The sequence below is a fragment of the Coturnix japonica genome, chromosome 1 (genome assembly GCF_054131305.1).
Source record: "Coturnix japonica strain WE chromosome 1, WE-NBRP24, whole genome shotgun sequence".
NCBI classification, from domain to species: Eukaryota; Metazoa; Chordata; class Aves; order Galliformes; family Phasianidae; genus Coturnix; species Coturnix japonica.
Genome location: NC_140663.1, coordinates 97,604,456 through 97,629,733, shown reverse-complemented (window position 1 = coordinate 97,629,733; position 25,278 = coordinate 97,604,456). Strand labels below are relative to the sequence as shown.

At 42.2% G+C, this 25,278-nt stretch overlaps 1 protein-coding gene across 10 annotated transcripts in view; it reads right to left on the bottom strand.

The window, feature by feature from the left end:
• MORC3 (MORC family CW-type zinc finger 3) overlaps positions 1-22,480 on the bottom strand; it is a 28,287-nt gene extending 5,807 nt beyond the window's left edge. For 2 of the 10 annotated variants that reach the window (XM_085547966.1, XM_085547960.1), the window contains exons 1-15: positions 22,332-22,480; positions 17,494-17,566; positions 14,532-14,664; positions 13,171-13,383; positions 12,739-12,888; positions 10,650-10,797; positions 9,547-9,678; positions 9,151-9,270; positions 8,598-8,695; positions 4,774-4,878; positions 4,538-4,660; positions 4,360-4,434; positions 3,607-3,643; positions 1,895-2,082; positions 485-1,343 (exon numbers count right to left, since the gene is read on the bottom strand). In XM_085547966.1, the coding sequence (XP_085404092.1) occupies positions 485-1,343; positions 1,895-2,082; positions 3,607-3,643; positions 4,360-4,434; positions 4,538-4,660; positions 4,774-4,878; positions 8,598-8,695; positions 9,151-9,270; positions 9,547-9,678; positions 10,650-10,797; positions 12,739-12,888; positions 13,171-13,383; positions 14,532-14,664; positions 17,494-17,566; positions 22,332-22,370 (2,493 nt within the window). In that variant the 5' untranslated portion in view covers positions 22,371-22,480. Of the gene's footprint in view, positions 1-484; positions 1,344-1,894; positions 2,083-3,606; positions 3,644-4,119; positions 4,271-4,359; positions 4,435-4,537; positions 4,661-4,773; positions 4,879-8,597; positions 8,696-9,150; positions 9,271-9,546; positions 9,679-10,649; positions 10,798-12,738; positions 12,889-13,170; positions 13,384-14,531; positions 14,665-15,662; positions 16,474-17,493; positions 17,567-18,504; positions 19,455-20,695; positions 20,903-22,052; positions 22,214-22,331 lie in introns of those variants that run through there. The other 8 variants (XM_085547974.1, XM_085547990.1, XM_085547980.1 and 5 more) reach the window with 8 other exon arrangements.
• Between the last annotated feature and the right edge of the window lie 2,798 nt (positions 22,481-25,278).

Genomic DNA, 25,278 nt, shown 5'->3' with positions numbered 1-25,278 from the left:
TCACCCCGCAACCTTCTCTTCTCCAAGCTGAACAAACCCAACTCCCTCAGCCTGTCCTCATAGGGGAGGTGCTCCAGCCCCCTGATCATCTTTGTGGCCCTCCTCTGGACCCTTTCCAAAATCTCCATATCTTTTTTGTACTGAGGGCTCCACACCTGGACACAGTACTCCAGATGGGGCCTCACAAGAGCAGAGTAGAGAGGGACGATCACCTCCCTATCCCTGCTGACCACCCCTCTCCTGATGGAGCCCAGGATCCCATTTGCTTTCCGGGCTGCCAGAGCGCACTGCTGGCTCATGTTAAGTTTCTCATCTATCAGGACCCCTAGGTCTTTTTCTGCCAAGAAATAATATATAGAATAATAAATAGACTGAATTTAACCATACAACATGTTGTGCACTGGAACTGCTACAACACATTCGCCTAAGAAAATGGAAAGTTACATTCTTCATTTGAAATAATCCAGTGCTTTAACCAGCATACCTGACTTTTGTATTCGTCTCTCTCGATGGTGCATTTGTCCAGTTGCCTGAAAACATCGTCCAGCTGCACAGCGATTTCATCTACCTCACTCTTACTTTCACCGTCAGCACAGCGGCTGCATTCAGTTTTTAAGTTCTGCAGAGTACTGCACTGCTCTTTTAGCTTTGCTATTTCTTCTAAGGCCTGTTCATAGAGAAGGGTCGTTTCCGCCAAACTTCTTTCATGAACATTTTCTTCTGCAACAGTTGTTTCTGCCAAACTTCTCTCATGACCATTTTCTTCTGCAACTGTCTCAGTTGACTGATGGCACATTTCTTTTTTCACATACTTATCATTCATTTCTAGTATCCTCTGTTCCAGTGTTTCTACTTGCTTGGTTAATGCTTCACATTTGGTTTGGTACATCTCTTTCTCTTTGCTTACTAATAGCAGCTGATTTCTCAGTTCGTTCCCAAGATCTGCAGATGTCTCAGATAGATTATTTACATTGTGCAGGTTAGTTTCCTCTTCTGCACTGGGAACTTGAATACCGATGTCATCTTCCACCTCTTCCTTTTTAACAACCAAACCTGGGACCTCCGTCTGCGTTGCAGAGGTCAGCTGTTCGCTTTTTGATTCTGAAGTACTTGCACTGCAGGGTTCTTTTACATCACTATTTTTTTCCTGCCCCTCCTGGTCAACATTTATACACTCAGTTTTTATCACTGGAACATCAGAATCTGCTGAAGGCTTTGGAGTGCTGCTCTCCTCTAAAATAATGACATCGTCATCATCATCATGCCTGTTGAATGTTCTGTCACTTAAACGACGCGTCTTTATAGTTACAGGTGTCACACTGATGAGTATCTTCCGTTTCAGACTGAGAAAGGAAACATTAAACTGATTATTGTATCGCTCAGATACTGCAAATGTGTCTAAGCACACAATTCAAAACTACTACCGGATAACTAGAAAGGGATGCCTCCTTGAAGAGCATCTTAAGATCATGAGTCACAGTAAATACCTATTCTGTAAAAACTATGGCTGACATCCACACACAAGATTATTACTTTCATATATTAGTTTGAGACAGACTCAACATTTTTGGGGTGGGGAAGACCTATAAGAGAGGTTAAGGAAAACATCCTGTAGAACGAGGTTAACGCAATACAGTCTTTTTCCTAAATTAAGGCAAGCCACTAAGCAATTCTCCTTGACAACACAGTATTTTCATTATATTGCTCTCACTTTTGTTCTTCATGCAGTTCCTAGGCATCATTAATTAACATGGTTCTTCCTGTATTACCAAAAAGCGACACATGAACTTTGGCAGCTGTGACCCAAAGATGGGACTACACCTGACACCGTTTTTGTTTAAAAGAATTATTAATTTTAAAAATAAACCCATCTATTTTGTACAGGTTCACTAACCTGGTATCAGAATCAGAATGAGGTGAAGATACTGATCTATTTGAAATAAGCAGAGGTCTTTTGACAGAAGCATTTGATGTTTCTGGTAAAAGTGCTCTTGGAACAGCTTCCCTTCCACTCACGGGTGTGAACGTTCTAAAGTCTTTACTTGAGGAAACTGATGTTTTTAAAAGCATTTCATTACTGATCTACAAGGTAACGTTAAGAACAAAAAGCAATAGACATTAGGAGAGTCTTCAGAATAAGTTTCAAGTAGTTTCACTGACTATCTGAAAACACTTAAAATTAGGACACACATTTCTGCTGTATACTGCAAGGATTCTCCACAGAGCAATCTCCATCAACCCAGGCTCAATAAGAAAGGTGGACTATACCCCCTTGTTAAAAAACAAGCAAAAAAAGAGTTAGCTTAATGATCACATACACAGAAAATAAGCAAAACAGGACAGAAAGTTAACTGCTTCCTTCACGTCTTTTCCATGCTGGTTTAAGTCAGGTATTAGAAAAGATAATCATAACAGTTGAAAGTAGCAAGGTTTCTTGTTTGTTTCTTTTAAAATCTGGATTACAGACTCCTGGCGGATTTCTCAGGAGACTACAGCTGCAAACTCCTTCCCATGCAGATATTTACTGTTGTCAGAAAGCAGCTATCTGATCTTAAAAGCGTTTCCCAAGAAATACCTACTATAGGTACCACACAGAATCCTGGGGAGTGCTTTTTCCCAGCCTTTTCTGTACCTGTGTCTGAAGTCTGACCGTCAAACACAAAATATGGGACAATTCTCTCTCTTAATACTGCTAATAATTAGTTCCATAAAATATTTCATTCATTTTGGACGTGCAGAAATAACTTTCCTACTTGGATAAAACTAATTGCAGGAAAATGAATATGACCAAGCAGATACGTTAAAACAGCATGTGGAAGATCTTTTATAAAGAGACCGAGTGGCCTGAAGTTCAGTTACTTTGAAAGCTACATCTCACTTCAGAAACCCGATTCTGAGTTCCAATCTGTATATTCTTATCACTACATCATTTTTATTTGCATCTCTATTTGAATTTGAGTGCTTCCTTGCAAAAGAAACTCTCAAGAACACAGCTATGACAAATTCTGTCCTTCCCCCACTCCTTCTTTTTAAGGATATCTTTACTTTTATATCTTTATCCACATATCCCTCTACAAAAACATCCACTTCCAAAAACCAGATATTGTGCTATGAAAAACAAGTAGCAGTGACTGACTTATTTTCTGGTATTATTTTGTGAGGCAGCTTCATCCCCTTCAAACTCTTTCTTCAGTACGACATATCATAGTCTTGTGCAGGTTGGAAGGGACCTTACAGATCATTGAGTCCAACCCCCGGGATTCGAGCCTCTGTGTAGCAGAGCGGCACTTCTACCACTTGCGCCACGGGCAGATTCGAACCCGGGCCCCGGTGTTGCAAAGCGGCATTCCTACCACTGCGCCACTGGGGCACACCTATAAAATGTAGCATTGACTTCTATCAACAGACAGAAGAGACAGATTGCTGGCTTACCAATAGAAAGCACAGCCTACACGGCTATCAAAAAGGTTGCTGGCCTAATCAGTTGGCCACTATTTAAAGCAAACCAACTCAGAGCCTAGTGAACTGGATCAAACTGCACAGCAGTGGTGCCAGAACGAACAATGGCTACCAAAGTTGGTTTGCCGTCAAGTTAAGGAGAGTTACCTGGTACTCAAGGCGTTTCTTCAGTTTTTCCCTGTCTCTGCACAGGAGCAAGGGGAAAGAAAAAATAATTATCTTAGATTGAAAATGTTCATTAATTGTGAAACCAAAATCACATCACTTAAATCAGAAACTAAACACCTTATTTTCAGCAATATACACTGAATTTCTAACATTCTCTTCCACTGAATGAAAATTTTCTGCATGAACTCTGAAGCTACTAGTTGAGCTAAATCAAAGCTGAATTTAAACTTCAAACAAGTTCTCTCTCAGATTAAAATAAAGGTTTGAAAAACAGTAAGAATGCTTTTCAGAATGTAAACCAGCAGAGTTCATTAAGATTGCTCAAGTATTTTTTTTCCCCGTGATCTTAACTAGGAACCCTCAAATTCTTAAACAAACATACTGAGGTTTTCAGCTTCTTGAAAATAGTAGTCACCCAGGCGAGGGCTCTTAACATCCATAACAACTTGTTTCTCTCTAACATACTATAACTTGTTGCTTTATTCTCCTTACTTGTTACTAAATGATAGAGGCCTCTTCACCTCCAACAACACATCAACATGCTAATAACAGAGAAAAGAAAAACACTGTTCATCTATTCACGGCTGTGTTGAGGTTTTGACTTCAGGGTGCTGTTTTCTGACTGGATGAGTTCTTAGAAGAGCTGCAGTTATGCCACAGGTGAGAGAAAAGGGTGTTTAGCTTTCACGTTCCTTTCTTAGTGTAGGAATCCTTGAAATCTCCAGTACTCACTTTTTCTTATAAGTTTTCTCATATGTGGGATGTATTAAGTCATCATCTTCTGGTTCTTCTGGCACATTACAATCCCTGAGTTAAGAAAAAAATAAAGACCTTAACATATGCGCTTACATTAGGCAATAAAGTAATAAGTCAAAGCAGTGTTTAGATAGTCATCTAAATATAATTTTACCGGAACTGTGGGTCAGGGTTCAGTGTGCAGTACCACTTCTCTGGCAAATGCTCTATTCCATCTGGTAGCTTCCGCCACTTCAGACACGCATCACATTGCACCCATGTCTGATCAGGCTGCTTTCTGTAATGGAAAAAAACATACCACGACTTTCACATGAACAATTTATTTGCACCATCGTGAATAAAGCAGTGATAACAACATGTAATGCTCTTCTATTTGAAAGTGATACTCACTGTATCTCCTCAACCGGCAAAGCTAATGGATACTCTTCATTTTTCTTTGCTTTCATTTCATTCCAGTAGTCATTAAGTTTTTCTCCTAATGCTGCTATTGTAAGCCTGAAAACAAAAGTTTTTCAGAGAATACATGAAGAAGTAAAATCTTAGCACAGCAAGAATGTTTACAGACAACAGTGAAATAATAAGTATATGAACCACCCTAATACTTACATCTTCACAATAGTAAGCTTTTCACTTTCAGTAAACCCCAGAAGTTGTGGGGACAAGTGTTTGTCAGATATAAAGGATATGATGGGCCCAGATATGGCCTCAAGTTGCACCAGGGCAAGCTTAGGTTGGATATTAGGAAGAACTTCTTTACAGAAAGGGTAGTTAGGTACTGGAATAGGCTCCCCAGGGAGGTGGTTGAATCACCATCCATGGTTGTGTTTAAGATCCGTTTGGATGTGGTGATCAGGGATATGATTTAGTGTAGGGTTGTTAGAGTTAGGGTTCTGGTTAGGCTGCAGTTGGACTTGATGATCTTCCAGGTCTTTTCCAACCTGGGTAATTCTATGATTCTATAAAAATCTGGTGGTTTTCCCCTGTATTAATTTTTAGCTTTAGGATTAGTTTTCTTATCAGGAACCTAATCATTTCACAACTGTATGACCATCAGAGCAGGCACACAGGAAAGAGTGATGTGAAAGAGGAATAAGGAATCTAGTCCAGCCCAGAAAATTTCCACCTCAAACATCTCTGAATCCAAGTCATGAATTTTGCGGCCTGAAGAAGGAATTAGCAAAGGGGCAGAAATGAACAGCAACGCACGGACTGAATCTCTTTTGGTAAAGGGAGAGAGGCAAGTAAGTTCATGCTGATCACAGCATTAAAGCACGGTCTTATGTTTCTGCTTTGGGATAGGACTTTACATTTTAAACTTCTGTAGAAGCAATCTTTTGTAAAACAAAGAAACAAGCAGTTTCTTACTACAAGTGCCAAAAAACAACAAAAAAAAACAATCAGCGCTCACTGTGCCAGCTTGCAGAAACACGGTGTAAAACCTGATTAATAGAAGTGCCTATCCCATGCATACCCTTTGCCAAAGGAACTGTTAGTGCTACCACAAAAGAAATGGTTCAGGGAACGTTTGTGCTGCAACAACAAGCACAAGATTGATTCCCTGGTCTATTTTAACTTGTGTTCTCATTAATAGCTCTGCTAGCTCAATAGCTGCAGCCACAGGAACTGCTTGAAGCTGCCATCACCACTGCAAAGAGGAACACAGTGAGCTATTTAAAAATACAGGCAGATTGAACTGTAGAGGCTGTAGCAGTTACGTTGCCAGCTACCAATCTTGCTTCTCCTCCATTGAGAGCTGTGGTTTCAATGGCAGGAATGGCTGGCGTTATCCTGCCACAGCTCCTCAACTACCACAGTGAACTGCTTAGTTCATTACAGCACTCTGATACTGCTTCTAGGTTACTTGTATACACAGAGCTTCATACAGTATACTTGACTAACCACTCAATGTGCTTGATCCCTGCAGACTACCCTATCTACTTATTACATTTTAACTCTCTGCATATTCTCTCTATCACACACATACACATTGCAAAGACTAAGTGCCAGCTACTGCTAAGACTTGTGCATATGAGTGGAGATAGGTGCCAGCTACTGGAGTCAGCCTTGAGATCAGGAGTCAGCTGCTGCAGCAAGCAAGGGTCCTCACCTTGTACAACTGGCACCAGTTGCTGGGAGCACCTGGAGAAGAACAAGTGCCTGAATCTTCATCAAACTTAGCATGCACATGGATATGCATGTGCATTAACCAGCAAGCTTCAAGCTGAACTTGCCAGTGAGTAGCAGGCCCCAGGTCTAGGCCTAGGCCATCAAGGGTCAGTCTATGCTCATTTGTCCAGAGGCACATGCAAGTGTGCCTTCTGGGGACAGTATATCAGAAATAGTGCACTCAGCAGAAATAGTCACCTCAGCAAGACCAGAGAGGCATTAGTCTCTCTGTACTCAGTACTGGTAAGGCCACATCTCAAGTGCTGTGTTCAGTTTTGGGCCCCTTGCTGCATGTGAGGCCCAGCAGAATGTCCAGAGAAGGACTATAAAGCTGTGATGGGTCTGGAGCACAGGTCTTATGAGGAGCAGCTAAGGGGGCTGGGATTGTTCAGTCTGAAGAAGAAGAGGCTCAAGAGACACCTTGCTGCTCTCACCTGAAAGGAGGCTGTGGCAAGGTGAGGGTTGGCCTCTTCTAGGCAGCTAGTAATAGGATGAGGGGGAACTAAAGAGTTGTACTATGGGAGGTTCAGGTTGGGTATTAGGATAAATTTCTTCTCAGTAAGAGTGATGAGACTCTGGAGCACACTGCCCATGGAGGTGGTGCAGTCACCATCCCTGGAGGTGTTCAAGAGCCGTGTGGATGTGGCACTGAGGGACGTGGGCAATAGGCATGGTGGGGGTGGGCTGATGGTTGGACTGGGTGATCTGAGAGGTCTTTTCTAACCTTAATAATTCTATGCTTTTTAAAGTGTGCATTTTGTTTTGATTTGTACTGAGCAACAAGGAAGACCATTCAGCATGCAGTGGACCTATGGACTGCATTAAAAGACCTAAAATTGGGCCAGGAGTGTCAAGCAATCAGAGGAGCTGTGATGGTACTCAATACACTTACTAATATAAACTGTAAAGTATGTACCCTCACTAGTGACCTTCAATCTCTACCTGTTGAGGAAAAGAAGGGTACACATCTGCCTACATCCACACTTTATGCAAGGCCCAGACATAGGTGCTACTGAAGGGAACGTACCAGCCTTGTGTCTGCATCTCTGAGACACGTGCTCAACTAATTAAGCCTGCAAATGGGAAAGTGACAGGGAAGACAGACACCCTGGGTCCCCAGACTAGGCCAGGGACACAGCTGCTGGGGGAGGCAGCTGCTCCTAACATCCCTTAACACCAAGCAGCACAGAAGATAGAAAATGCCTCATCATCTTGAAAGGAAAGAAAACACAGTGAAGTAAATCCCTATGTTTGCATCTAGGAGATTTTCCCTAGACATTTTTCCTGCTGAGGTAACTCACCCTTCCTCCCCTTTCCTTCCCCACACACATCTCCATCCACAATGCTAGTGCAATCAATTCACAGAAGAGCATCATAAACAAACTAAGCAATTCTTCTGGCTTAAGAACAATTTTTTTTATTTATTTTTTTTCAAATCAGATTAGATTCTCAACCAGGTTTACAGTGCAGCTATAATAAGTAACACACTAGATACTAACTGATGGAATCAAGCTTCATTCCAGATCACAGCTGCCTTCAGGTAGCTCTGTATCTTTTAAATGCTCTGTCAGGAAAACTGAAGTCTACTCTTAAAAAAGAAACTAAAAACAGTGGATGAAAAAAATGTCTAAAAACAAAGACAAAAAACAAACAACCCCCAGGAAACTGTGATGAATCACTATGAATTGACAATCATGTGGGATTCATATCTCACAGTTTTAATCACCTGCTGCACAAATACCCAGAACTAAGCTAGTTATTCTGGGCTCATCCCACAGTCAGTGAAGGGCAGAGTTGCAATCAATTGCTTTTAGGGCATCTGCTTAAAAAATGATGAGTACTGTACCCTTGATTTCACTGTCTGCACAATGACCACACTATGATCAGCATATACATTAACATCCTACCCTTCTGTTTAAAAGAGTCATGCGGTTTAATGATCTAACACAGTATTCACACTGCTTAAAAGGGAAGAAATCTTTTACAGTCAAGTATCTCCCAGTAAAAAATACTACTAAATTAAAAGCCTATGCAAAATACACATTTACCTGTATTCGTTCGTGTAGTCAAAATCTTGTTTATTATGAGTTGGTTTCAGGAAGTTGCACTCGATAATCCCAACTACACCAACACCCATGTTGTTCGCCTGTAAAAAATTAAGATCCATCAGGGAGAACAAAACAAATGCTATACTAAAACTGTAGGATCTTGACAGAAGTAATTATAATTTATATATCCACCAAGCTAAAACAGCCTCCTGCTTTATGAATAATCTCCAAAAGAACTCTTGATGCAGATCCACCAGACAAAAAGAATGAACACCCTACAACCCATCCCTCTTTTTGTTCTGAAAGACACAATGAATTCTGTATCTCATGCATTAAGCTTAGTTTCAAAAGTTAAACAACTGCATATAACTCAATAACTCATTAATTCAATAATAACAACTCAATAACTCAATAACTGCTATGCCAACTGAAAAAGGTGTATTGACAAAAAAACACATTAGTTTTCACCTGTATTCTTTAAAATAAATAAATCAGCGTTTGAGTGAAAATGGTTTCTAACGACGTTAAAGCATTTTTCAGCTTAAATTCCTACCTTTAGCTGACAGCCAACTCTTTCGTAAGCTTTGATGAGTCTGTTTTTATGATACATCATTATTCCATAGTGATCTTTGTTTCTACAGTTAAATCCAAACGTAATTCTTACTGTCTTAGCCTTTTATCAGATATTAAGGAAAAGTACAGTTAATGTAATGTGACACAAGTAGTATATAGACTTTGAGGGGCTCATTCTAAACTGGGTCCTGGTATTTTCTCTTTTATTTCCCCTCATTATTCTAAGTATTGAGATAGTTCCTGTGGTACATCTTCACAGAAAATACTTAATTAAAGAACAACCATAAAGACAGCTGCAACATTCCCAGAACAATCTAGACAGCTTACAGTCTCATCATTAAATTAAGCATTCAGTCATCACATTAATAAAGGATACATTCAAAAACTTTGGCCTATATATATCACGTTCAATGAAAGCGAGGCTCTTGGAAACCAGCTGCGTTTTCACTTTTTGTCCTCGCAGAATGATTTGCATTCTTGGCTTCAGATACAAAATACTGCAGTAAGCCTACAAAATATACAATAATTCCCGTTATTCAAAACAACAGCAATGAGATCACAGAATCACAGAATTGTAGGGGTTGGAAGGGACCTCTAGAGATCATCGAGTCCAACCCCCCTGCCAAAGCAGGCTCCCTACACCACGTCACACAGGTAGGCATCCAGTCAGGTCTTGAATATCTCCAGAGAAGGAGACTCCACCACCTCCCTGGGCAGCCTGTTCCAGTGCTCTGTCACCTAAAAAAACCCGTGCACCTAAAAATCCTCAAGAAAAACATACTGTAAAACATTTACCACGTTTGGAAAGACAAATCCAGATTTAAGAAGTTACAAACTGTTTTTTTCGCTCCTCCAACTTGACTCCACAAACCACAGGAAACTCAAGTGCACATATATAATACAAATCACATTGACAGCAATTGAAAGAGGACTTTCGTGAATACGGCAACTTAATCAGGTGTCTGAAGATACAGTTTTACCATTATAAGAGTTTTTAATTGCGTTCAGATATACAAGCCTATATTCTTATTCCCTACTTGGAGCTTAAAAATTATATCACAGACGGGAAACAATGGGGGAAGCAATGGGAAAACAATAAAAAAAAAAAAAATAGGAAAAAACAACAGGAAAAAACAACAGGAAAAAACAACAGGAAAAAACAACAGGAAAAAACAACAGGAAAAAACAACAGGAAAAAACAACAGGAAAAAACAATAGGAAAAACAATAGAAAAAAACAATAGAAAAAAACAATAGGAAAAAAAAACCCAGCTGAAGCTCATAATTTACAGTAGTTCACAAACACACCCTGTTTTCCAAATACTCTTGACCCATTTGCCCTAACATTTAAATTCTGACCGTCTTTTTTCCAATCAACATCCCTATAGTACGGCATGTAACATCACAACAAAACCATACATCTTTTGGTTTCCACAGAACAAGTAAATAAATGAAAAAACAAAAAGAAAAGCATACATACTCTTAGTGAGTAGTCACTTTCTGGAACTATCTGGTCCAGTCTCTCTTGTTTTTTATATCCTCTTTTCCCTGTTTCATCTAAGTCTTCTGGAATCCTGATGTCGTATTTATCCTTGTCGAAGTCAAATTCCGTTTTATTATTTTTATCTCTAAGAATAAGAAATAAATTCAATTAAGAGAGGGAAAAAAGAAGATTGAGGTGAACCTGATATCTCTAATTATTTGCCATTTCTGCTTAACTAAGGTGCTTACTCTATCATTCTGCTTATAACTTCCAAATGTACTGCTTATCTATGATAAATATCCTTTCTGACCACACAACTTCTATAATAAGAGCAACATCCTTGAAACAGGAGCGCAAATCCCAAACAGTAATCAGTCAGTAGAGACTAGATGAAAACTAGGCGTCCTTAGAAAACCTATGGCCAAACATGGACAAAGTGAGTAGGGAGACACCTCCCCAGACAACCACTGAAGACTCCCACACAAGTGCAGAAGGCTCCGTTATGTCTGTGTAGCCTTGTACTAGTATAATCCTGTGAATATGTAGTAGGCAGGTGTGGCTTAGGTGTATATTAAAATATCCTAACTACAAATAGAGGAAGATGTGAAGATATGATTTGTGGAGATGACCCATCTTGCATCACGTACAGAGAGAAACATCTGCCCTCTTAACACTTGTTTTACCAAAGCATTTCAGGTTTTAAAAGTGGTCAACAAACCCAGAGGATATCACAAAGATGCAAGAAAAAAAAAGACACGTAGAAACAGAACTCCTTTGAGCCATAGTGGTTTTCCTTGCAGACTTGCTAGAATTCAAAAACATTCACTAGCTTCTTTTAGAAGTCCAAGGGATATAAGAGAAATGTTAGCAAATAAAACTTGCATAAATTCTAACTTCATTTGTGAAGTGCAATTAGAACAGAAGCACTCAGTATCACCGAGAACACCAGCTGGGCCATGATGCACACATTCCTTCTCAATGCAAAATTCCTCAACAATGCAAACTGCCTAAGATTCTTACTGCTGTGAGAATGACAAACTACAACTTCTTACCTCAGTCATTTTTCATCACAATTTCTTACTGCAGTGCTCACCAGAGGGTTTCTTTTATTTAATTGCACTGGCTGTAGTTTTGCACAACATTCAGATATAGATTTTGTTACCTCCAGCTTTCTTGCATAAAAATCTACTAAGCTAAAAGTGATGTAAGTTCCAAAATACAGAAGAAACTAATGAAATAGGAAAAGAATAAAAAAAGCTTTTCATTGGTTTTGATCGACCGAGATTTTGTTCTTTAACATTTAATCCACTGTAACCCAGAATGAGTCTTCTCCCCATCCCTTTTTTTCTGATAGGCAAGAATAAACTGTTTTCCTGCCAAATTTACTGGCCCATAAAAGCACTTGACATTGCTTCTTATGGATACCTTGCTATTTCAGGTATTTAAAACTGCAATAAACTAAACACTCAGGAGCGTAACATGAGGTAACAAGTTCCCAAACAATTAGCTCCATCACTGTTAAAGGCAAGTTAGAACTATTCCAGATGGACCATCATATGGGCTCCCTGCAAGTAAGGGAACAGCAACCAAATAAGAGGAGGAAAGAGAAAGGAGATAAGAAATGATAACACCCAGCTGCCACTGCTACAACAGCTGTTTAAAGAAAGAATACAGCAACTCCAAGCTACCACAGTCTAAAAATCCATTCTTCTGTGAATAAAACATACGTAGATGAATGTAATTAACTGCATCTATTTACTTGGACTCCTGTTTGTACTGTGATAAACAGTAAGAAGTTTAGAAAGGTCCGAGTCTCTCCCCATTGGTTTGAGATACTAGATTTATAATTCATCTGTTTCAATTTTTTCTTCTGGAACAGTAACAATATTTTACCAAAATGAAATATGGAATCCTTCAAGTTCTCCTTTGTTCAAATGGATCTGAGTCTAATTTCACCAACTGCAGCTAACTCTCCATCCAGTCTTCTTCAGTTACTCTGCAAAAAAACCCTCGTGTACTTGCATACACTGAAGAGATAATGCAAATGAAAGAAAGAAAAGGTATGAACAACTGGGCCTCATCTTACCTTCTCAGATTCCAAATTATGATTCTTGTCCCTTTTTTCCCCATTATAGCATCGAGCTCGGCCACTAATTTCTCCTCCGTAGAAAATAAAGAATGTGTTAAGATGGCCTTCAAACTGTTTTTGGATTCTGCTGGATCACTTATCTGTCGTACGCAAAATGTTAAGGAAAGTAACTTTACATGTAAAAGAAAATAAAGAAATCAGAAGATTAGTAAACTTCTGCAATAGGATCCCACACCCCTCATAGGCTCTCATTGCACAATTCAAATACAGAGCTCCAAAAAATGTAACAGTTTTTAACACATTATAACTTAAATAACCTTCTGCCCATCTTAGAACGTATCTGAAAAAGACAATAAGAAGATTTCCTTTACCAGTCAAGTTTGACACACATACACAACTTCGTGTTCAGGAATTGTCAAAAGGATATGTTGGTTGTTGAATGTCACTATAGGAACCATGACATGTTCCGCTTTTGTGACTTCCAGGTAAGTTTGAGACAAGAGACCGACGCTCATGGTTTCTCCATTCTTGGTGAAGACTATTGCATCTCTTCCCAGGCGCATGGACCCTGATTTAAACCCGTTTCCATACAGTCCCACTGGAACACGGCCATTCATCACAGATTTCTCACTGAAGCCGAAGCTGATATGAAATAAACCAGATATTAGAAGACTGTAAAAAGCCCCACAAACAACTGAAAACCCAAAAGATGCATGCAAGGTGCATCAAATTTGACTTAACCATATATTGAATCCATCTCTTGTTCTAAAGATCAGGGACTGCTATGCAATTAAACAATGAACAGCAACACAAACTCTGAGAATCAACACCTACATAACATTCCTAAAATCACAACACAATTAAAAGATGAATCTAACTTTCTCTAAAGTATTATCTAAAAGACTCCATCTGCCTCGAGTCATTAGAAACACATGGGAATATGCCTATGCATATTTATCCACTGGCTTTGCAATAAATACTGAAAAAAAGCCCCTTAGGTTATTTTCCCCCTTAATCACTCCCCCCCTATTTGCTTAAATATATACAATCTACATATTTTCTACAGGTAACTAAACATTACACTTGAAGTCAAACGGGTAACTGTATATGGGGCATGGAATTTAACAAATAAACTATTAATTATGGTATATTGCAGGAAAAGAAAACAGTCATTTGAATTCAAGCTTCCTCAAATTGATATCCAGAGACTTATCTGGAGGCAGATGAACATCTTTCACACTAGAAGAGAATTTGGAACAGCAATCTGTTTGCTAACTGCAGGAACAAACTGCAGAAAGAACAGTTCAAACACTACGGGATATTAAAATGTAAAATGATAATCAACATCAATTTAATTCCCATCCCCTTAACATTTCTGCAGTACATTTTCAGCACTCCAAAGTATTGGATTGAACTGAACATCCCTTGTCTCTCATTTGCTAACTTAGTCTAAAGCATGCGCAAACAGGGAAAATAATCTCCTTACTTCCACTGAAGGGTACTACAGAGAGTTTACATTGCACATGCCCTGAACAGAAAGTTAAATGGGAATGCTGATGGAAAGGATAAAAGGAAACTAGGAAATAAAACAAACATTCAAAACTATATGAAAGCTATATTAGCATCTCACTTCTAGAGCCTCACTTATGTAATCACTCACCCTCAGAAGTGCTAAATAGAAAAATGAGGATAGTCGATTACATGTGAGAGAAAGGAGTTAAATTAAGCAATAACAAAAATAGAAATTGGAATAATGACAAGAAAAAATATACACAAAAGAGATTATCCACCTTAGCATTTTGTGCAGCTTCTCTGAGTTCATACCATTCCCGTTATCAGTGAATGTCAAGCATATATTGTTGTTTATCACTGTTTTGTCTATCCATATCTGTTTGGCACTCACATCAGGATCGTAAGCGTTATCTGAAGTGGGAGAAAAGTAAACAAGAACAGGATACTAAGAAAGAAAGGAATCATAGAAAAGTTAACACATAAAACATGTTTGCAGTGAAAGTACTTTAATTCCAGTGAAGATGCCAAACAGCAACTCTCAAAGTTATTGAATGTGTCATACAGAAAACACAACACAGCCTTATCTGGTAGTCATAAGCACACAGTCTATCCACCAAACATTAGCCTTGCAGTGCTGTAGCTATATGGAATTGCTGTCCCTAACTTTATTACAGTGCTGTGCTTCATCAAAGAGACGTTTGTCCAGTATTGCATTGTGGGCTCTCAATTTTACACTCATGGTGATCCTATGACCCTGTAGGGGCACACTGCGAACTAACAAAGCTCTACAATTACAGCAGTTTTTCATCTCTGCAGTCAGGTATGTGGTATTTGCAGGAATTATGTGCTCGCTCAGATTCCTCAGGAAAGTCATGGGATATCTGTCAATTTCTGCACAGAAATAAAGAGCTTTTCTATTAGGAGTTTTTAATAAAGGAAACGTTGTGCTAAATATGAAGCCTCCTACAATACCATCCTCTTGCTAGTTGGCAACAGTAGATTAAAACATTACAATGACAAAGCTCCATCAGAAGCCAGCAAACCTTGCCTGAGAACCGAGACATTTTCTAGTCACTACAAATGACAGTGACGTACAGCCAAAAGCTTTGGCTGAGATGAGCAGCTGGGACAGAGAACAGAAAACAAAAACCAGACAAGTTTCTACTTTTGCTTTCTGCCTCCCAGGCAGCTGTTGCAAAATTCACTTTCAGCCACTGAAACACTGGCTCTCAGGTGGCAAGGTTACTGTCCATACTCCAGATGCTGACACATACACATGGCTACAAAAGTATCTTACCAACTAGGGGTATTCTAAATGAGAAATCAGACATTAAAAAAAAAAGTAAAAGCCTGAAGCCCAAGTGCTGAAGGCCCAAGTGAAAAAAATGATTGCTGTTCTACTTCATTACCTGCAAAGATGACAGCCACAAACGTGTATCTTGCTACTGCAAGATGTTCAGAAGCCTGTCCCTAGGAAGGCCTGACTTCTAGAGACGTATAAAATGCTTTACCTTAAAACTCCCTATTTGCAGGATTTGAAAGAGCTGTGAAAGAACTGGTGTCCCTGCATCACTATCTGTTTTGCAGGTTCAACTGAAAGGCAGAAATACACAGCTCAGGCCAACACAGCAGCCATAAAAAGCAACCATAGCTCACAGTTTTCTGTCTGTGAGTACAAACTACACACTGCACCCACAGTGAAAAAGTTCATAAAAATAGTTCAGCATCAACAAAAGAGGATATTTCAAGCACAATTAGACTGAAAATACTTCAGGTCCATACTTTGTGCAGCTCTCCTTATTTGCCAGCTCACCAGCTCTCTCTAGATGCCCCATTTAAGTAGCACAAACAGTTCACTTACATTTAAACTGACTGAGGCTTAGAAATCAGCAACATAATTACCAAAACACTGACTAGAGCTTAAAAAGCAAATCTTGCCTCAGTAATGCAGCCCAATTAATACCGCTTGATATTTGGCATACGGTATAGATCACAGTCTCACAGTCTCGTGCGGGTTGGAAGGGACCTTAGAGATCATCAAGTCCAACCCCCAGGATTTGAGCCCTGTGTAGCAGAGCGGCACTTCTACCACTTGTACCACAGGGGGATTCGAACCCGGGCCTCCGGTGTTGCAAAGCAGCACTCCTACCACTGCGCCACCACATGCACACAGCATGTGAAAGACAGTTTACAAAACCAAGATGACCAGCTAGTCATGCCACTTTTGGATCTCTGTTAAAGCAAAGCATACAGCATAACAGGAAGGAAGAAGGCACGTGTCCACGCCTTGCACAGAACATGTTTGCTAACTCCAAGCAGGTATGGCGTGACAAGATAAGACAGCTGAAATGACTTAGCTTTTCAGCCATGACTCATCACTAAAACATCCAGTCCTTCCCATAGCCATACGGTTATGATTTCCATCTTTGTGCCAATGCTGGCCCTATCTAGCAGAAATTTTCTTATTTTGTTAGGTTCCTCCTCTTCCGAATTAACAACTGACAAAACCAGCACAGAAGAAGCAAAGGAATGTGTGAGCAGAAGAGCTGCTCCCTTGGGCAGTAGAGAGCTGCTAGATCAACAGATCTTTCCATACCACACCTTTGCTTTAATGAAACAGAGAAAGTACGCTAATCATTCCCCAGCTAAAGAAACAAGGAAGGATATTTACTTAACAGTTACTCAAAATAAAAGACAAAATGACAAACAGGATCTAATAAGCCAAATGTATACTCAAGCCCTAACAAACAGCAGATAATAAAAGCAATAACAGAACTACTAGGATGCTGATGAATAGACTGTTAAAAGAAACTATTCGAGCATAAGCCATCAGCCAGGAACTTTGTAACCCAAAAGAAAATAAGGATGTTTGAGGGGTATTGTGTCAATGTCATGAAATCACTGTGAGATGTTTTGGAAGAAGTAAAGAAAAAGGGAAGGTCCAATGGGTGGCAGAGGAATAAGGGGAGTAACACAGGCTGGTTGCATGCAAGCTGGTCAAAATGCTTTCATGGTTGGACCCTTTGTCACTCAGTTAGAAACAGAGATTAATGAGAATGTACAGCAACTTCTTATAATGAGCGTGCTCTCTCATCTTAATGTGTACCGGCATGTATTTGTCCTAACAAAATTCAAACCTGGTCAACCACATCAAGCAGGAATAGAATAAGATCTTACTTGATGGAACAAAAAATAACAACTGGAAACAAAAAGTACGACAAGTATTAACGATCCACATACCTATAAGCTCAGCAACTGCACTGAAGGGCCAGGTGTGACTGGTAGAGTTGGTATGCAAGAACTTTGGGCAAAGCTGAAATAAAAGAGAAACAACAGCATCAGTTCGTGATCCGGTGTGAAGTTACAGAAAACCATTAATGCTTCCATCCAAAAGTAACAACCTTAACACAAGCTCTCAAAAATGTAAATCTTAAACCACAAGTATTAATCTGGAAAAAAACACCTAATACATCCAGTGACTTTACTGCCTAACGTCATTGATCCCTTTACCCATATTGATCAAAACTGCCTGTTACTGAGACCTGGCAGATTCTTTCAAATGCAGGTTGGTGCTGCTGGCAACTCGGACTCCTGTATTTCAGCCTCACTTATGATCAGATGTAACCACAAGAATGTAGGCACTACTAGGACTACAAGGCAACGTGCACAATAATGTATTTATGTGACACATTTTATAGGTGTCAGTGATAAAAGTATTCTCAAGTCATTCACAAAAGCCTAGGTTTGTATACGTTCACCTAGATCAAAAGAACAGGAAAAGCAGAACGAGGGATCACAGAACTTAAGGATTTAGTGTAATCAGTGATAGAACTAGAGGTAATGGTTTTAAGCTGCGCCAGGGCAGATTCAGGCTGGACATTAGGAAGTATTACTTCTTGGAAAGGGTAGTCAGGCATTGGAATGCACTGCCCAGGGAGGTGGTGGAGTCACCAACCATGGGAGTGTTCAAGAAACGTTTGGATGTGGTGCTGAGGGACATGATTTAGCCGGGAAGTTATCAGTAATGGTTGGACTAGATGATCTTTTAGGTCTTTTCCAACTTTGATAATTCTGTGATTTGTCATTGCAGTGTTTGGGGAAGTTTAACTGTTGATCTTGATATGGGTGTATTTGCAGACAATACCTGTAATTATACTTTTACAAGCTCTTGAGCACAGACAGTGCATACATATGCCTATGTCTTATCGGCATAATTACACTGGTGGCATAAAAAGCATCCACAAATCTCACCTTGATTCAAAGGTCATAGAGAGCACCCGACATGCTTTAGGACTGGAGCTTAACTCTGGTATTTCCCTACCAAGCTGGACTGCAAGTATAGACAGACACTACATTCTTTACTGCCATGTGTTTTTAAATTACCATTTTATAAACTGTGGCAAATTGAATCAGCTCAAGTCATTGTGCTTTTTTACAATTCCCAGCTTACTAATAATTCAGAATTCAAGATATCGAGCCCAATTACTGGAAACAGTATGTACAGCACAGCTCTTGGTTACATGGAGCTTTCAGTTTCTTCATGAGCCAGCAGTGCGCTCTGGCAGCTCGGAAAGCAAAAGGGATCCGGGGCTCCATCAGGAGAGGGGTGGTCAGCTGGGATAGGGAGGTGATTGTCCCTCTCTACTCTGCTCTTGTGAGGCCCCATCTGGAGTACTGTGTCCAGGTGTGGAGCCCTCAGTACAAAAAAGATATGGAGATTTTGGAAAGGGTCCAGAGGAGGGCCACAAAGATGATCAGGGGGCTGGAGCACCTCCCCTATGAGGACAGGCTGAGGGAGTTGGGCTTGTTCAGCCTAGAGAAGAGAAGAGAAGGCTGCGGGGTGACCTCATTGCAGCATTTCAATACCTGAAGGGAACCTACACCCAGGAGGGGAGTAAGCTCTTTGAAAGTGCTGACAATAGCAGGACACGGGGAAATGGTTTTAAGTTAAAAGAGGGAAGATTTAGGTTGGATGTTAGGGGGAAGTTCTTCACTAGGAGAGTGGTTAGGCCCTGGAACAGGCTGCCCAGGGAGGTTGTGGATGCCCCGTCCTTGGAGGTGTTCAAGGCCAGGTTGGACGGGGCCCTGGGCAACCTGATCTAGTAAAGGTGTATGTTTGGTGGCCCTGCCAGGCAGGGGGGTTGGAACTACATGATCCTTGAGGTCCCTTCCAACCCGGGTCATTCTGTGATTTCTGTGATCTGAAAGAAAAGCCCCCACTAGTTTTGAATACAAAGCTGTGAGCCTCCCCTGGTCAGACAATGCTGAGGAAAGGAAGAACTTCAGCATCTCTGAGACTGACAATCAGAGCTGTGTCCTCTTTCCTGTGATGCAGAGTTTGGATCAGTATGGCAAGAAAATCTCATCATGCACTGCCTGGGTAATGTGATGCCTCTCCATTCCTCGTGTCACTGCTGCACACCAGTGACCAACTCTGAAAAGAAACATCTTTCATAAACAAACATAAGAATTACACCAGTCTCTCCTGGGTGGCTGTTTCAGGTTGTGAAAAGGGCTGAGGGGTGGCACCCAGCTGCAGGAACGTGAACACTTGCTCAAAACTAGAAGATACAGGTTAGAACATGAGACCTTTTAGACACTGGTTCTTGGCTCTAAAGCTTCCTCAGCTAAAGGTGAGCATCTTGGAGAGGGTAGTTCACAGGAAAAGGTACAGAATCACAGAATGACCCGGGTTGGAAGGAACCTCAAGTATTATGAAGTTCCAACTCCCCTAACACAGGGAGGGCCACCAACCTCCACATTTAATGCTAGACCAGGCTGCCCAGGGCTCCATCCAACCTGGCCTTGAACACCTGGAGGGAAAGAGCATCCACAACCTCTCTGGGCAGCCTGTGCCAGCACCTCACCACTCTCATAGTAAAGAGCTTCCCTCTGACGTCCAACCTAAATCTTCCCTCCTTCAACTTAGAACCATTTCCCCCCATCCTGCTGTTATCAACCCTTTCAAAGAGTTGCAACAGCATCATTTACTAATGGAAGGCTGTGAAACAAGGACACACAAGAAAATCAGACTAAGAAGATCATAGAATCATAGAATGACCCGGGTTGGAAGGGACCTCAAGGATCATGGAGTTCCAACCCCCCTGCCTGGCAGGGCCACCAAACATACACATTTACTAGATCAGGTTGCCCAGAGCCCCGTCCAACCTGGTCTTGAACACCTCCAAGGATGGGGCATCCACAACCTCCCTGGGCAGCCTGTTCCAGGGCCTCACCACTCTCCTAGTGAAGAACTTTCCCCTAACATCCAACCTAAAGGAATGGGGAACAGACCAAGGGTATCCCTAGCTTGCTTCAAAGCATATCCTGCTGCCAACACAACCGAGGTGGAACTTGATGGAAAATATTTAAGCCTATTTAGCTTTGAGCTATACAGCACCAAGGGTACAGTACGAGTGTTAATCTCCAGGTAAATGCTCACTTTTGGCTATGTTGCTATAGCTGTGGTTGAGATGATCCAGCTGCTTTGTACACTGACCAAAACCATTATGTCCGTGAGTGGGTTTTGCTTAATGATTTCATTTGGCATCCATGTGCAGCGAATTTCCTTCTGAAAATCCAACTCAACTTCAAACCGCATCTACAGTTCATCTGACAGAAAGACACACCGTACCAGGCAGAACATCTCCTACAATTATGAGCAGTAAATATTTAAGAACAAAGCAGCAGCTTTGAGAATTTTAGTTTTCCCAAAAAACCCGAACCATTCCATCTCTCACAGATCATCTCATGCACAAGTCATAACTACCGAGCACACAGCCTTGTCTTTTAGAGCTATTCTGCAGCTTTTGGCTGAACAACACCACTGCCATTCTCTTCCTCCTGCTTTTCTTCCATCTGGCTGCTTGTTTCCTTTCTCCTCCCTCCCACTGCACTGATACACTTACATGACCACAACACAGCAGAGGTTTGTCATCTGTAAATCTGCCAATGTCATTTCTGCCCATAGCCCAAGTCACGCTACCCACAACATATGTCAATGCAGGCACACTTTTTCCCCTGAGGAAACCTTAACGCATTCTGAAGCATTACGTTATCTAAAACGCCAGGTGAGCCCTTCCCTAAGAAAGCAAATCAGGCACTTACAGCAATTAAAATGCTGAAATGGAAGCGTAATTCCCAAACTTCAAACGGGTGAGCTCTGCAATTACGCCAATTAATTTAAGGTAATTTAAGCAGCGCTGAGAGCAGACTGATGCATCATAAATATCCTGAGCTGGAAGGGAGCCATAAAGATGACCCGGTCCAACACGTGACATAGGCGTTACGCTCTGACACCTGAGCAGATACTTTCCTGTAAGGATCCAGCTTCCCCACCACCACCACCACTCAATTCCTGATTTCAAAGCAAGGCCCCGAGCCATGTGTCCGCGTTGCTCCTGTTACTTAGAGACGTACACAACACAAACGAGAAAGTCCCTCAAAAATAGCCAGTTTCAACCGCGGCGTAGCGAGCAACTGAAAGAGCCGCGGCACCTCCGTTCGCACTGAGAGTATTCATCACAGAATCACAGAATTATCAAGGTTGGAAAAGACCTAGAAGATCATCTAGTCCAACCATTCCCAATACTTCCCGGCTAAATCATATTCATCAACACAACATCCAGACAAGATGAGAGTAAATAAGGAAGAGGCTGCAGGGGAAGGACGGCAGCGAGCAATGCGACACCGAGCAGCGCAGCGGGTCTGGCGGCTCCCACCCCCACCGCCCTCGGCTGGTAGGACGGGAGCGCTGGACGGGGAGAGCTGGGAGCGGCTGCAAACCCGACTGGATCTGCCTTCCCTACAAGGGCCAGGAACGCCCGCCCGGCCCCGAGCACACCCAGCCGCCCTTCAGCCTCCCGCTTCGGCTGCAGAACGGCGGTCGCCGTCCAATCTCCCGCTTCCTCCTCCCAGAGGCGTCCATCGGGATCTTCCCTCAGCCTCTACGGCCCCGCGCAGCCGCCACCCCCGCTCGCCCCTCCTCCTCCTCCTCCTCCTCCTCCTCCCTCGCTAAGGCCCATCCGGCCTCTCGTAGTCCCCTCCACCGCTCCCGAGCCCCGCGCTGAGGCGCTCACCGCGCTGAGGCGGATGCCGCCCTGAGTTTTCGCCGCCATCTTTTGTGCCGCAGCGAGAGCCGGGGCGGGAAAGAGAAGGGAATGGGGCCGTCGGGGAGCGCCCAGAGCGCGCACATCCGCCTCGCCCCCCTCACGGCCCTTCCGTCGCCAGCCGCAACCTCTTCCGGAGGGGGCTGGGCTTAGCGCTCAGGCCGCGCCTCCCTCCGCTCGTTGCCCCTTGTGGGGAGGCGGGGCCATGGCCTCTGTGGCTGCTGGAGGGAGGGTTTGTTGTGTTTTGCCTTCTCGCTCTTTTTTAGGTAAAAATGCGCGGGCTCTACGGCCACGCCTGGGGGTGGGGCCTGAGAGGGCATCCGACGGCTGCCGGCAGGTGGACGTGAGGCAGCGATGTGTGCTCACAGCCCAGAGAGATAACAGCATCCTGGGCTGCATCAGGAGTGGGCAACAGGAAGAGAATGAGGGTCATCCCCGTCTGCTCTGCCCTCCTGAGGCCCCGCCTGGAGTACTGTGTCCAGGCCTGGGCCCACAGCACAAGAAAGACATGGAGCTGTTGGAATCACAGAATCACAGAATTATCAAGGTTGGAAAAGACCTAGAAGATCATCTAGTCCAACCATTACCAATACTTCCCAGCTAAATCATATTCCTCAGCACCACATCCAAACATTTCTTGAACACTTCCATGGTCGGTGACTCCACCACCTCCCTGTGCAGTGCATTCCAATGCCTGACCACCCTTTCCAAGAAGTAATACTTCCTAATGTCCAGCCTGAGTCTCCCCTGTCGCAGCTTAAAACCATTCCCTCTAGTTCTATCATCGATTACATGAGAGAAGAGGCCAACCCCCAGCTCACTACAACCTCCCTTCAGGAAGTTATAGAGAGCTATAAGGTCTCACCTGAGCCTCTTCTCCAGGCTGAACAATCCCAACTCTCTCAGCCGCTCCTCGTAAGGCCTGTGCTCCAGACCCCTCACCAGCTTCGTAGCCCTCCTCTGAACACGTTCCAGGGCCGCAATGTCTTTCTTGCAGTGAGGGGCCCAAAACTGAAGAAAGACATTGCGGCCCTGGAGTGGGTCCAGAGGAGAGCACAAAGATGCTCAAAGGCCTGAAGCACCGCTCCTGTGAGCTCCTTTGAGCTCCTTGCCAACCCAAACTGTTCTGTGATTCAATGAAATGGAAGCAGGGATCTATGGGCAGAGTTCCTAATAGCGGGGGCTGACATTGCTTCTTTCTTTTCTCTTACAGCTGTAGCAGTGGATCGCTTCTGTTGTGATCTGAGTGAAGTTGTAATTCTGAGTATTTCGTAACATCATTTGTAAGAATAAATAAGATGAATCACATCAAAAGTTTGCAACTGTTTGCTCAGGTGCAAAGCCCAGAATGCAAGGTAAGGACTGAAAGTTTAATCGAAGGGCTTTGATTCTTTTTGCCAACCGCGGCTGCTGTGTCAGATACGCTTGCACAATGAAGATTGCACAATTCCCTTTCCCCTTTTGCAGTGGATTTCTTACGTGTTTTTCAAAGACAGCCCTGAGGTCAAATTCCAGTGCCATTATTTATGAGTTAGCAGGTTTCCCCATATAAATCACTAAGAAAAGACTGCATGAGTAACTAGTCTCCCTCACTTAAGACTTAGCACCGTGTTCTACTAAGTTGCATACACTAACACCTTCAGCAAGATGCATTTTTCACAACGTTCATATTTCACATCCTGTTTTTACTCACAGAACAGAATTCCTCAGCCACTTCTTTAAAGTTACTGTGTTTCAGCTATCTGCAGGTATTTTGAGCAGTGCACAGTTACTTACCTTGAGTTCAGACTATTTTCTTTGTGAAAGACCTAAGACAGTTGTGGGGTTTGAAATTATGTCTTGTATATGTGTTTATAGCTGGGAAGTTCCCTGTTGTCTATTATAACTATGCTACGTGTTCCTCTCCATCTCCCTTTTTTCCTTGTCCTTCCGACTTTTCATCCTATCTTCTCAATTTTCTCCTACTAGAAAGGAGCTCTTATCTTGGTTGAGGACAAAGAGGAAAAAACAGAACCCAACAACCAAAGATACAGGTATTGCAAAATAAAAAGTTTGAATTAAAAGCCTGAAGTACAGTAATTTACACTGACCGAAACCTTACAAGCCTCTGCTCAAGAAGTTATTATGGCAGACATTCCTCAGCCTCTACCTGGAAGCACCATCAGCTTTGATCAACCCTTTCTTTCCTTCTGCCTGCTCCCACCATCATCCCTTTGTTTGCAGCAATGGGATCAGAAGGCCTGGTCTGCTGCGCGCTCACCTCTGCTATGAGCTCCTCTTAAAGCTCTGCTGCTGAGTGCCAGGAGACAACCAGCATCTTTATTTGATTAAGCAGGTACTCAACAAGCATTGAGTACTTTAGTATTCATGAATTAGGTACTAAGCAACAATATGTCCCAGAATGCATGCAACATATTGCAAGCATTTTCAAAATATAACCAAATATTACCTGCTTGCGAGGTGTGAGATACACTGCATAACCTTACAACAGATGCACAAAGACTCGGGGGAAATGGTGAAGTATGTAAATAACTTATTCGTCAGGGTCATCAAAACCATACTTCTCTGGCATTAGAAATTCAAGCCGAGTTGTATGAAGATGAAAATGCAGGACCTTCAAGGCTTTTACCCAGAACATATGAAAACATCAGTATGAACTTCAGACGTCATTGATGCGGAGGCTTCATGGAACAGGAAGGGCGGGTGATGAGAAGACAAGGGGGGTGGTGCAGCCTTGTCCAATGGAGATGTATGGGCTGGCACACAGCCGCGGCTGCAGGGATCCAGGTAAGGTCTGGAGTTCTGCACAAAAGCCTATGCGCACTGAGATCCAATTTGAGAACTTTTACAGAATCAGAGAAAAAGTAAAGACAATCCATCAGCAGTCGTCTAAAAATGAGAACTGCGGCTGAAGAGG